This window comes from Marmota monax, unplaced genomic scaffold (assembly GCF_021218885.2).
Source record: "Marmota monax isolate L192 unplaced genomic scaffold, Marmota_monax_Labrador192_F-V1.1 WCK01_AAM20220418_F8-fsc00038, whole genome shotgun sequence".
Classification (NCBI taxonomy): domain Eukaryota; kingdom Metazoa; phylum Chordata; class Mammalia; order Rodentia; family Sciuridae; genus Marmota; species Marmota monax.
In genome coordinates, this window is record NW_026692498.1 from 4077008 (window position 1) to 4089532 (window position 12525).

Sequence of the window (12525 nt, forward strand, 5' to 3'; positions counted from 1 at the left end):
CTGGCCTTGAACTTGCTCTCTAGGTCGCCCAGCTGGCCTTGAACTTGCTCTCTTCCTGCCTCGGCCTCCAGGATCTCTGGGAGGACACCACGCCCAGCAGACGGGCTTTCTCTGTGGGGTGACCAGAGGCTCCTGAATGGGTTGGGCGACAGTGACGCTGAGTACCTTCTGCCTCCACGTTCACGGGCTCCTCACCTGAGGATTCAAACAACCGCAGACTGAAAACATCAGGGGAGTTGTCAGGACGGCCCACCTGTGATCCCAGCCACGGGGGCTGGGGCAGGAGGATGGCAAGTTCAAGGCCAGCCTCAGCAGCTGAGCAAGGCTCTAAGCAACCTAGCGAGACCCTGTCTCAGCATAAAACATAAAAGGGGCCGGAGACGTGGCTCAGTGTTAAGCACCCTGGGCTCAATCCCCGGTACCCACCCCCCACAAAAAAAATCTTAGTGGAAAAAATTGTGTCTGCATTGAACACATACGGACTCTTTCTGGTCATTAGCCCCTAAACGACACAGTATGACAAGGGTCTACACAGCGTTTGCAGGGCTGGGGCCGGGCTCGGTGGTGAGCATCTGCCTGGCACGCGGAGGCTCTGGGTTCCATCCTCAGCAGGAAAAAAAAAAACAAAAACAAGAGGAAAAGGAGAACAGAGTGTGAGGGGCGTTGTGTGGGGGTTCTGGGTGTCTCCAGCTGTCTTGAGATGGCTGAAGGCAGGGGGGGGGGGCGGCTGGAAGATCCCAGAGGTGGCTGCATAGTAAAAATTTGAGACGTACGGTTTAAAAAGTGGATCAGTACTAGACAGTGAACATGCCAAGAGACACAGCCCGCCTGCTGGCCATCCCCAGGCGAGTCAGGGCTCTCCCTGGGTGCCTCCTTTGCTGGCCGGTCCTGGGGCCGCCACCGCACTCCAGGTCCCCTGGCCCGGCTGCTGATCTGGACCTGAGTGCAGCTCCGGGGACCGCAGCCCGGCAGGGCCCTCCTCTCTGCCCCGCAGCCCTCCCCGTCCTTGGGCACAGACAGGTCCAGGGTTCAGGGACATTTGGTGTCCCCCCCCAGCAGGTGCTGGCCCAGGGCTCTCAGCAGGGAGCCCCTCCCACCCCAGCGGCTGGGCTCTGCAGGCCCTGGGCCCGGCTCTGCCTCTTAGGAGCGGAGTGGCCTGGCGCTGCCCGGGGCCTGTGTCTACTCTCCACAGAGTGGGAGAGCCTCCTCGGCCCGTGGGCCTGCTCACAGGGGACGGGAGAGTGGGCTGTCCCGTCCAGGCTGGTGAGAAGGCCCTCTGTGCCCTGACTGTGTGGCCCGGGCAGGACCCCTCCGTGGCCTCTGCTGGATCAACTGGGCAGGGACTAGCCCCATGAGCATGGAGATTTGGCCTCTGGGCACCACCCCTGTCCTGCTGCGGCTTGTCCCCTTGCCAGAAGCCAAGGTGGGTACTGAGGCGACATGATGCTTAGGCCCTGGGCCCCACAGCCTGCTGGAAGAGGGAAGCCAGGGGCCCTAAGCTGAGGGAGGAGCGTGGGAATTCCAGTCAGCTGGCCTCCTCTCTGCCTGTGTGACCTTGGGTTAGTCAATTCACCTCTCTGACCTCCATTTCTCATCTGTAAGGCAGGGCTGAGCAGGCCAGCTCCAAGGGTTCAGGAGACTCACTGGCCCCAGCCAGCACGTAGAGGACTGGCTCTCTCTTCTACTCCTCTTCGGGGGCGTAATTAGAACAAGTTTGGGGCCTAGGGCCAGTACCACATCTGACAGTCCCTGGTGGCTGGGACCACATCACAGGACACTGTCCCCTGTGCTCTCTCCTCCTTCATCTCTGTCCAGGGGAAGGGGCTGGAAGTGGGTGGCCTGGGCTCAGGTACCAGAGAGGGCTGAGAGGGTCTGGGGGCAGACCCAGAGCAGAGGCCCTGGACTGGTGGTAAGAGGGCGTGGGCCAGGCCTGGGGCTGGCCAGGTCAGGGTCTGGAAGAGACCAATTAGTCAAATGGCTACAGTTGACCATTTGGAAGCAATTAACAGGGTCACTATTAATGTGCCCCCCACCTGGTTCCACGCGGAAGGGGTGGGCAGAGGTGGCTGCGTGGGTGTCTCGGCCCAGCCTGGCCCAGGCCAGCGAGACTTGCCCAAGAGACCCCTGCCCTGCAGGAAGCTGTGGAGGCGGCCAGGGACTCCTCGGCCAGGGCCCGCACCAGGGCCTGGCAGCCCAGTGATGCTCGCGGCCAACCCAGGCCCGAAGGGGGGATTCGGGGGGCTCCTTCGGCCTGGGAAGTTGGGCAATTGAGAGAAAGAAGGCCTCACTGGGTGTCGAGGGCCCGTGGGCTCTGGGAGAAGTGGGCCGGGTGCAGGCGAGGGGACGCTCTTCGAGGGTGGGCCACCGCAGGCCTGGGACAGGGCCTAAGGAGCCCGGGTTTTCCGCCACTCCTAACTTCAGGTGCGGAGGGTGCACGGACGGGCCAGATGTGTGGCCATGAGAAAGCAGGACTTGGCCCAGGGTCTCTGCTGCTCAGGTCACTGGGGAGAGGACCGCGCGGAAAGCCGGGGTCACGGGAGACTCCGGGGGCCAGCACCTGCTGTCGGGGCCTCTCTGAGCCGTCTCCCCTCCAGGGACCCAGGGACAAGGCGTGGTCCTCACCTTAGGGCCGCCCTGAGCCGACGCTGATCCCGTGGCAGGGAAACTCGGCAGGGGCCTGTCGACTGAGGGTTTGGTTCTGAATCTGGAACATCACGTGCCCGAGAATCTCAGACGGGCAGTGCTGCCTGGCCAAGGCCACCCTCTCACCCTCATCGTGGTCCGTCCTGGGAGCTCCAGGCTGCCCAGCAGGCGAGGCCTCACTGAGGAGCAGAGCACACCTCCTGGGGGAGCCACCCTGGGCCCCGCTCCGGGGCAGTGACCTCTGCCCACCCCTAGCAGTGGGCAGGGCTGGAGACCAGTACCAGGGCCTCCCTGGGAACTGTGGGGACCCAGGTGTGGAGCAGGACAGAGGCTAGGCTGCCTCGGCCCGGGTTCTCTGGGCCTTTCCAGTCTTCCAGGAGCACCCACAAAGGGGGAAACCGGGGCTGTATGGGAAGCCCCGTTCCCCCCGAAGCCGGCGGCCCCCATGGTCTCTCTCACTTCCTCTTTGAACTTGACTCAGTCTCCCTTCCTTCCTCCACTGCCCTCTCCTGAACCCATGCCCCCTGCCCCCCGCCCGCCATGCAGAGGGAGCGACTGACTCCAGAGCAGACTGATGTAAACCTCCTGGGCTCCCTCAGGAAGTTCAAGTGACCAGAGTGCCAGTGCAGGTCAGCACAGGGGAACCCACCGGGCAAGCCCTCCTTTTGGCCAGTCCCCAGGGCTGTCCTGCCCACTGTAAAGCCATTTCTATCACTAAGAGCTGAAGCTCCAGCAACTATGGCAGGGTCTTTGGACTGGCCAAGGGCTCTGGAGCCAGCCCTGGGTGAGCTGCACAGGCCCCGGACAGGACTGAGGTATGAGGGACAGCCTGGGGTGCTCTCCCCTGGGCACTCAGGCACTCAGCAGGCTGGAGTGGGCCCCTGGAGCACACACTGCTCTGCCTGTTGGGTCACGGTGGTTGCCAATGGGCCAGTGGGTGTGTGTAGCTTGTGGGAGTGTCCTGGGGTCAGGACCCCAATCCTGACCCAAACAGAAGGGATAAGACCACCTCGCTCACCTAAGCCCTGGTCAACCTGGAGCCAAGGCTGTGGCCTAGATTGACCACTGGACCCCAGAGGGCACCCCACCCCAATCTCCCATTTGAGCTTGCTTGCCTGTATCACAGTGGCTGGGGACGCTGGGGACAGAGACCAGGGAAGCAAGATAAGGGCGTGGAGATGTGGCTTTCCAGGCATTACCGGAAGCCCCTCTTTCTGGGATCCCTCTAGCAGCAAGCTGAGATGCAGGCTGACCCCTCTAGGGTCTGGAGTGCCATGCTCTGGTGTTGGCACTGCTGCTCTGGGCAGGGTGGGGATGCTGCCTGGCCCTGGGCCACCTCTCCTCTCACCCCCTCATGGGCCAGCCCAGTTTCTCCAGGCTCTCCCTGGGGTGCCCTGCGCCGGCTCTCAGGATCGCCACCTCTTGATCCTGTCTCCACCTGACTCTCTAGGGCTCTGTCTCTGTGTCCCCTTCTCTGGCTCTCTGTCCCTCCCAGCCCCCTCTCTGGACCCTCCCAGCGACGGCCTGCCAGAGTGCCCAAACCTCCTCTGTGCCCGGAGGTCTGCCGAGTTGGGGAGCTACACGATCAGCCACCTTGGGGGGGGGGGTAGGGTCCTGGAACTGGCCTCTGGCGGCTGAGGACAGCGCTGCTGCTCCTGCAGGAAGCGGGGGACGCAGACCCAACCCCTGGTCCCCCACGCGCAGACCTTCCCTCCGCCGCCCTCGCCCTCGCAGGCCCCGTCATTATGCGCCGTCTTTAATGGGCGTTTGCCAGAGCGACTTCCCCGCAAGTCGTTTTCACGGACATCAGTCATCGCCACGGTGCCATTGTGCAGGGGGATTGATGGGGGGCGGGAGGGGGTGACAGGGCCTGGGGCGGCCGCCTCAAGGCCTGGGTCTATAATTTTCCGAGGCATAATTGGTCTGGGGGCGGGGGCGGGGGAGGGGCGGCAAGGGACCTGCAGCGCCGGGAGGGCGTGAGCGGCGCGGGGCGCGAGGCCGAGCGGAGCCGCGGCTCGACGGCGCGCGGGGCGAGTGTGCGCAGGCGGCCCCCGGGCCGAGCCCCGCGCCCCGCAGGGCTCCCCACCCGCCGGGCTCCCGCCCCTCCCGCGTCTCCGCCTGGGGACCACGTCGGCCTTTTGTTGCGGAACCGTCTTTTCTTCCAGAGCTTTGCGCAGCAACGGAAATTTCCCCGCTCCTGGGTGAAAATTAAAGGTTCTCCCTCCTCCCTCTCCCTCTCCCTCTCCATCACCCCCCTCGCTTTCGCTCTCCCCACCCCTCTTTCCCGCGGAGCCGGAGTCGGCACCGCCAGGCGCGGGAGCCGTCTCCTAGCGCCTCGCTGCGGCCGGGCTGCCGCGCCTTCCATGGGCACCGCGCTGGCCTGCAGCCGCCGCCGGGCGGGCGCGATGCCGCGATGGGCTTGATCTGGCTCCTGCTGCTCAGCCTGCTGGAGCCCGGCTGGCCCGCGGCGGGCCCCGGGGCGCGGCTGCGGCGCGATGCGGGCGGCCGCGGCGGAGTCTACGAGCACCTCGGCGGGGCGCCCCGGCGCCGCAAACTCTACTGCGCCACCAAGTACCACCTTCAGCTGCACCCGAGCGGCCGCGTCAACGGCAGCCTGGAGAACAGCGCCTACAGTGAGTGCCCGGCGCGGCGGGGTCCGGGGGGGGGGGAGCTGCACCCCGGGAGAAGGGACGGCGCGCCGACGGTGCCCGCTGCCCCCTGCCAGAGAGCGGCCGCGGGACATCCGCCGCCACGTCCGGGGAAAGAAGCGCGCTCTGAGATCCGGGTAGAGCTGGGGGTGGGGGCGAAGAGCCAGCGATGCGGGGAGCTGGCAGCCTCTGCCCCCGCCTGGCCCCCGCCTCAGCGGGGGCACGTGGTTGACCGCTCGGGCTCTGCGCTCTGTGCGTTTGGCAATTCTGACAAGTTTAAGCCCTTTGAATTGGCGGAGAAAAGGAGCCGGACAAGGCATTTATCATTCTCTTTATTATTTTGACGACTTCTCCACCTCCTGTCGACCCCAGGGCACACGAGTTCCCCTCTGCCCTCCAGGCTCTCGGCCTCCCAGGTGGCTGCGTCCAGTCGCTGCTTCCGAGCAGGAGCCCGGCAGAGCTAGGTCCCTGGGCCGCTGCGTCAGTCTTCCCTGGGCTCGGATCTGCACCCCTCAGCCTCAGCCCTTGCTCCCGGGATGGCAGGAAGTGTGGGTGTCCCCTCTTTGGGGTGGGAGCGGAGGGTGCAGGCCCCGAGGGCCAGGGGGCGTCCTCCAGGGTCTGGGGAAGTAGAGATACAAATACACCCTCCCCGAACCCAGGACCAGAAGTCGGACTGCACGCACTGCGGGGTCCCCCAAGCTCCGTGGCTTGGCTCCTCTAGCCCCCGGACCTGCGGCCGGTGCCGAGCCCTCTTGCGCAGAGCAAAAGCTGGGAGACTAAGCAGCCTGCTGGGAGGGGAGCGCGCGAGCAGAGCTCGGACCGGAAGGACCGCAGCGGGGAGCGTGGGAGGGTGCCAGGACCGCTGAGATCCTCAGTTTAGGCGCGGGGCGCTCCACTTCTGCCCCGGGCGCAGGAAGCCGCGCCGCGGTTCAAGGTGGTAGCGGAAAACCGCAGCTTCCTCCGGGGAAAGCCGCAGCCCTGCGAGGGCGTCTGTGGAGGACGCCATCTGAGCGCACAGTGAGGACCGCAGTGGCCAGGGGTCTCTGCGCAGGACTCTTCTTGCAGAGACACCCCCGCGCAGGTTCCCTCCAAATCCAGTCTAAGTCAACATCTTAGAGCATCCAGTCTTCCTGGTGAATCCAGCGGGCGCCCACAGGGAGAGGAGGGTACCCGTTCACAGCAGTCTCCCCGGGCATCCAGACTGAGCTTTGCTGGTCCCTGGGCTGGCGCTGGGGAGCCTGATGAGTGTGCCGCACACTTGAGAGACCTGCAGTGACACGTGCCGGGAGCAAACCCTCAACTTAGTCCTGCTTTGGGGATGTCCTGGCCACGCAGACAGCAGGCACTAGCCCTGGAGAGGTGCCCCTGGAAAGGGTGTGGAAGGTAGCCCCAGCCACCCTGGAACTCTGCTGGGGACATGGCCCCACTTGGGAACTATTGTTGCAACCCTAACCCCAGGAAGCTCTCTTAGTGTCTGGAGAGACAGGCACCAAGGTGACTTGACTTCTGACATGCAGTGGCTGGTGGGTGAACCCTGGCCAGCGTCCCTCTGTGAGCTCCAGATTTGGCTCTCCCCCTCACTTCCTGTATCCAAGGACCCTCTGCCTGGGACATCTCCCACCCAGGTCCACTGCCAACTCAGCTTGGGTGGCCCCGCGGTGGGGTTACAGTATCCACCCGTGCGAACCTTCCTGTCCCACTCCAGGGTTTGAATTACCCTTCTGGGAGGCTGACACTCTCCTCTCCAGTGCAGCACTCTCCCCTCCTGGACCTCCAGCCCCCACCCCCTGTGGGGTGTGGGGTGACCTCACCGTCCTGAGCTGGCGGTGCACAGAGCTTCCTCTGGTTCGGTGGAGGCGGAGCCATGATGGGCCTTCCCAACTTTCCCAGGCATCCTGGAGATTACCGCGGTGGAGGTGGGCGTCGTGGCCATCAAAGGGCTTTTCTCTGGGCGGTACCTGGCCATGAACAAGAGGGGACGGCTCTATGCTTCGGTGAGTCCAATCTCTTGCATGGGTGGGCACTGATAGCGTCACCGTCTGGCTGGAATGCCACTTCAGGGGACAGAGGGGACGGGGGTGTTAGAAAGCTGTGCTCAGGGATGTGCAGGACCCAGAACTCTCTTGGGGAGGCAGCCCCAGCCGATGGGCCTGCAGGGAGGGTCCTGCTGGGATTCTGTGGTTCTGCGGGTGGGAAATATTCGCACCTTGTTGTCAATTGTTACGACCTTCTCTGAAGGTAGCTGAGAGCAGAGGAGGGGTGGACCCCGAATTTCCACTGAAATTAATGGACCCAAGCAAACTTGCAAGCATACGCAGGGGGTCCCCGTGGAAAGCTCTTCTGTTGGGCAGGACAGAGCTCTCCGGGGAGGAGCAGGGCAGGCTCAGCCAGCCAAGGGGCAGGGAGTGGGAAAGCGAGGGCTGTCGGTGCTTAGGAGGGAAATGAGAGGACAGCAGGAGGGAGCCCTGTCCCAGGCCACGCCCCAGCACAGATGCACAATCCCCTCTACCTACCGCATCCCCTGGTTCTGTGGGCAGCGTCCAGGGAACACCTGGTGTGAAATGCCAGGAAGTTTGCCCCTTCAGCTAATGACCGAGTGCCACGGCCGGTTGTCCTTGAGCACTAAGACCTCACACAGGCCAGAGGTCACAGCAGCACTCCCCACAGGTAGGCACCTCCCTCTGACCCACTCTGCCTGTGCGGAAGCACCCCACCGCTCCCCTGCTCTGAGCCTGGTGATCCCTTGTAGGCTGCTCCCGTTGTGGGTGGTCAGTTGTTTTGCTAAAGGAGGAGCAAACCTGGGTGCCCGTGCCTGCCTTCTCCGGCCCAGGGCCCCTGGCCAGAAACTGCGTCTGGAAGCAGAAGCTCTCGACCCGCTCCCTGCTCAGTGATGAGAAGGTGCCCTCTGCAGGGTCCTCTGCGGGGGTCGGGCCTGGCTGAGCTGTCCCTTGAGCGAGCAGGACTGGGGCTCTCTGGAACTCCAAGCCCCTGGCTCCAGAGAGAGGAACTTCACTTTGATCCTTGAAATCAACCATTCATGGTTGCTCCTCCCTCTCAGAGTGAAGGACACCCCATGGAGGAGGTCTGGTGGCCTTTATTAGTGGCACTTCCTGGCCACAAAGGAGGCCCCCTGACCGAGGAGGACAAAGCACTCTCCTCCAGTGAGGGACCCGATCGGATCCGGTGATCCCATGGGTGAGAGGCCACCTGTGTCTTCTGTCCCCAGAGCTCACAGCCCTGGTCTTGGGAGAGGAGGGGTTGAGGTCCAGTCCCACTGGGGACCACGAGGCCAGGGATGGCTTGGCAATCCAGCTGGATGGTGCGGAACTTTCCAGAGCACCCGGCAGAAATGGTCTCACGGCCCTGCAGAGGGGAGGCAGCTGGGGGCCAGCCTGTCCTCCCTTCCTCCTGCAGACTCCACCCCCACCCCTGCCCCTTGCTGCCTGGGTGCCCTGGATTTGCTGGCCTTCCTTCTCCCCTCCACCGGCCACCTCGTCCACTTCGTGGGCAGGTGACCATTGGATTGCACCCTGACAACCCCAGTGCCTGACCCAGCTTCTGAGTTAGAGATCGCCACCCTCCTTGGGATACCCGAGCAGCTCAGAGACCCCAGGCAGAGGGCAGCACAGCCCCCTGGAGCTCAGCAGGCCCCTGACCCCGACCTCAACCCTGGCCCCATAGCCACTCATCCAGCCTGGAGTCAGCTGGGAAGACCCCCCTCAGCCCCAGTGCATACGCCCACCTCCCTCTAGCTCCTCCCAGAGGACAGCGTCTGCGCACCGGCCTGTTCCTTCCTACCTGGGCTGCGGCAGCAGCCGTGGGACCAGGTGTCTGGCCTGTAGCCTGCCTGTCCTACAGCCCAGCCAGCCACTCACCCGTCTGTCCCCCCAGCTGTCATCCACCCATCCATCTACTCACCTGTCCATCCACCCATACCTGCATGCGTGCACCTGCCCACCCATCCACCCTGTCGGGCATACATATCCACCCTCTGCCTACTCCGCCACGAACATGTCCACCCGCCATCCATCCACTGCTCTCCCCTCTAGCCACCCACGCAGTCACCCAGTCGGCCACCCACCCATCCATCCATACCCACATGCCTATATCCACCCACCCTCTCTCTCCCTCCATTCACCCTCCCTCCCCCATCCAGCACCGTTCATCAGTGTCCTTGACACTCACCGGGTGACATGCTCTGCTAGGTGCATGCTGAGGGACCACCCTAAGAAGCATGTCCTGCCTTCCAGGACCCACATCACCCACAGATCAGCCCGGGGCAGTGGGAGGGGCGGTGCCGTGCCTTCTCTCCCTCCCTGGCCTACAGCTCCCGCTCCCGGCTCAGCTCTCCACACGGGCTGTGCCCCTGCCCATGCTGACCCTGCCCACACGCCCTCCTCGAACACCCCGCCTCCCTCCGGGCACTTCCAAGCCACGCCTTGTCCGCCAGGTGTCTCGGAGTCCACTTCGTGTGTGCAAGTGGCTCTGGGGAAGGGCCTGGGTGGGACAGCGGCCAGAGCAGGCCTGGCCACTGCTGCCAGCGAGTCCGAGCTGGGCTGTCTGAAGTCTGTGGCTCTGGTGCCCCTGGTCATTTTGGCTACCCAGTGTCCACAGGTGCCAGCAGTGCTCTGTGCGTGGGAGGGCCTGCGCCTCTGGCCCTGAGGCCCACAGGTCTCTGTGTGGGAACCAGGTGCTGGCACAGCATGGGGGGACAGGACTGCCCTGACCCCAGTCCCTGGGTCCCCAGAGAGCACCTGTGCAGGGTCGGGCAGAGGCCAGACGATGCCATATCCCCCTGGGGCCGGATGCCACCCTGGCTTCCTCACTACAAATGGGGGGGGGGTGGCCCTGGGCAGGGCACTCCACGAGGTGACGTGGGAAGTCCTGGACATCTCTAGGGGGCAGGAGGGCAGGGAGGGTTTGGGTGATGGGGAGTGGTGGCCCCTGCCTGGTTCCCCTGACCCTCGATCCTGACATCTCTGGCCCCGGTCACTGCCAGGTCAGATGCTACCCACTCCTGGACCTGGGCCCGACAGCCTGTGACCCTGAAAACAGGCTCAGGGTCCTCTGGGTCTCCTTCTCTCCAGAGCTGCCCCCTCCCACTCGTGTGGGGTCACCACACCCCAGAGGGAGATGGCCACTGGGGCCCTGTCCCTGCTCTCTGGCCATTCCCTAGGAGAAGGAGGTCCTGCAGCCTGCCCTGCCCTGTCCCCAGCGTGGTGGTCCCCAGGCAGGTGCTCCTTGTCCCCCATGGTTGAGCCTGAAGCCTCAGTGGGTCTCCTGAGGCCTGCCCGCCCCCCGCGGCGTCCACCCCACAGAGGGAGGCCCCACAAGCAGCAGTCCCTGTGGCTGGGCCTCGGGAGCCCTGGTGACATCGCTTCAAGTGCCTTTTGGCTTTGCAGGCTGGGGACGGTGGCCAGGCCTCTGTGCCCTTGGGCAGCGCGGTGCTGCTGAAGGGCACGCGACCCTGGTGACACCTCCTTCAGCAGGGCTCACTGTGCTGTGGAGGCAGGGACTCAGTCCCTCTCGGGCCTGGCACAGGTCCCAGGGGCTTCTGAGGACAGTGTCTTCCTCTCTGCCTGCTGGCGCCGGAGTCCCGGGCCCCTGTGCTCCTCCCTGGACCAGCAGCGTCCAGGTTCTTACCGAGCACGCCCCTCTGACCAGGCTCCAGGCGGATTGCACCCGTGGGGCGGGCACCCCATGCCCAAGACTGTGCCTCTCAGAGGGCCAGGGCCGGGGGACAAACCCGCCCCTAGTGGAGACCCAGGCTCCTGAAAACCAGCCACACCCCCGTGTTGGGTTCTCTGTTTTGTTGTGGAGCCAGGTCCCCCGTCACCCCCAGTGGTGACACCACAGGGCCTGCTGCCACTCCAGCTCTTCTTGTTCTTTTATGCTATTTCTTCAAAAGAGCTCTGGGTGCCCCCTCTTCTTTGTCCAGCTGTCCAGTCCCTGCTGACCTCAAGGCCGCCAAGGGCCCCTGGGTGGGAAGGTCCCATCTCTGCCCCGCAGACTGTCCCTAAGCTGGGACACCCCACAGTTGGTGCGTCAGTGGGGCGTGGCGGCTGGAGGGCCCAGAGAGGAGAGGCGGGGCGTCCAAGCCCCCAGAGGTGCTCAGAAGACCTTGTGGAGAAAGAGGCTTGGAGCCCCAGCCGCAGCCTGCCTCCGTGGCCTCCCGTGGCCCTGACGTGGCCTCTCGCCCGCCGCAGGAGCATTACAGCGCGGAGTGCGAGTTCGTGGAGCGGATCCAGGAGCTGGGCTACAGCACCTACTCCTCCCGGCTGTACCGCTCGGTGCCCGGGGGCCCGGGGACACGGCGGCCGCCCAGTGCCGAGAGACTGTGGTACGTGTCCGTGAACGGCAAGGGCCGGCCCCGCCGGGGCTTCAAGACCCGCCGCACGCAGAAGTCCTCCCTGTTCCTGCCCCGCGTGCTGGACCCCAAGGACCACGAGATGGTGCGGCGGCTGCAGAGCGGCCACTCCAGGCCCCTGAGCAAGGGCGGCCAGCCCCGGCGACGGCGGCAGAAGAGCCCGGGAGGCCGCGGGGGAGCCGAGCCCTCGCACATCTGGGCTCCGAGCTGAGTGTCCACCAGCCTCGCCTGCCAGGTGGGGGCTGGGGACACGTCCCCAACCTCCCTGTGATCTTGGACAAGGCCAGAGAGCCCGGGGCCTGCACGGCTACAGGGGGCTGCTCTAAGACACTTGCAGTGACGGTGTCCAGGGGCCGCTGAAGGGACCGAGGACAGCCCAGTGCCACCAGGGTGGATGGCGCAGGGTCCCCAGAGCAAACATTAAAGTATTTTATTCTGCTGTCACTTGCCCGACGTCCTGCGGGGGGAGACCTCGCGGCCTTTCTGGGCACATGCGCCCCCCCCCCCCGCCCGTCCAGTCCGTGTCAGCAGTGACGCGAGATGTCACACTGTGTTCCGAGCAGCGGGCTGAGCTGTGTGTGGGCGGAGAGGAGGCCTGTGCCGTCCACGCTGGAGCTCGGGGCTCTCGTGCCGCGCACGTCACTCGGGCTCTGTGCGTCCCTGGAGGCTGCGTGTGCATGTGTCTGTGTGTGTGTGGGTGGGGTCCTGTGTGCATGTGTGTGCGCGTGTCCGTGTGTCTGTGTCTGCGTGTGTCCTGTGTGCGCGTCTGTATGTGTATGGTGCATGTGTCTGTGTCTGTATGGCGGAGAGGCAGGACAGAGTGTGTGTGTGTGCGTGTGTGTGTGTGGGGGGGGGGATGGAGGAGGA

The 12525-nt window shown here is 64.8% G+C and overlaps 1 protein-coding gene across 1 annotated transcript; it reads left to right on the plus strand.

Moving 5' to 3' along the window:
- The first annotated feature begins 5056 nt into the window (after window positions 1–5056).
- Window positions 5057–12022, plus strand: Fgf3 (fibroblast growth factor 3). The gene is made up of 3 exons (XM_046445013.1): window positions 5057–5276; window positions 7182–7285; window positions 11498–12022. Exons 1-3 carry the CDS (start codon window positions 5057–5059, stop codon window positions 11867–11869), a joined length of 696 nt encoding a protein of 231 aa, XP_046300969.1. The 3' UTR covers window positions 11870–12022.
- The last annotated feature ends 503 nt before the right edge of the window (window positions 12023–12525 follow it).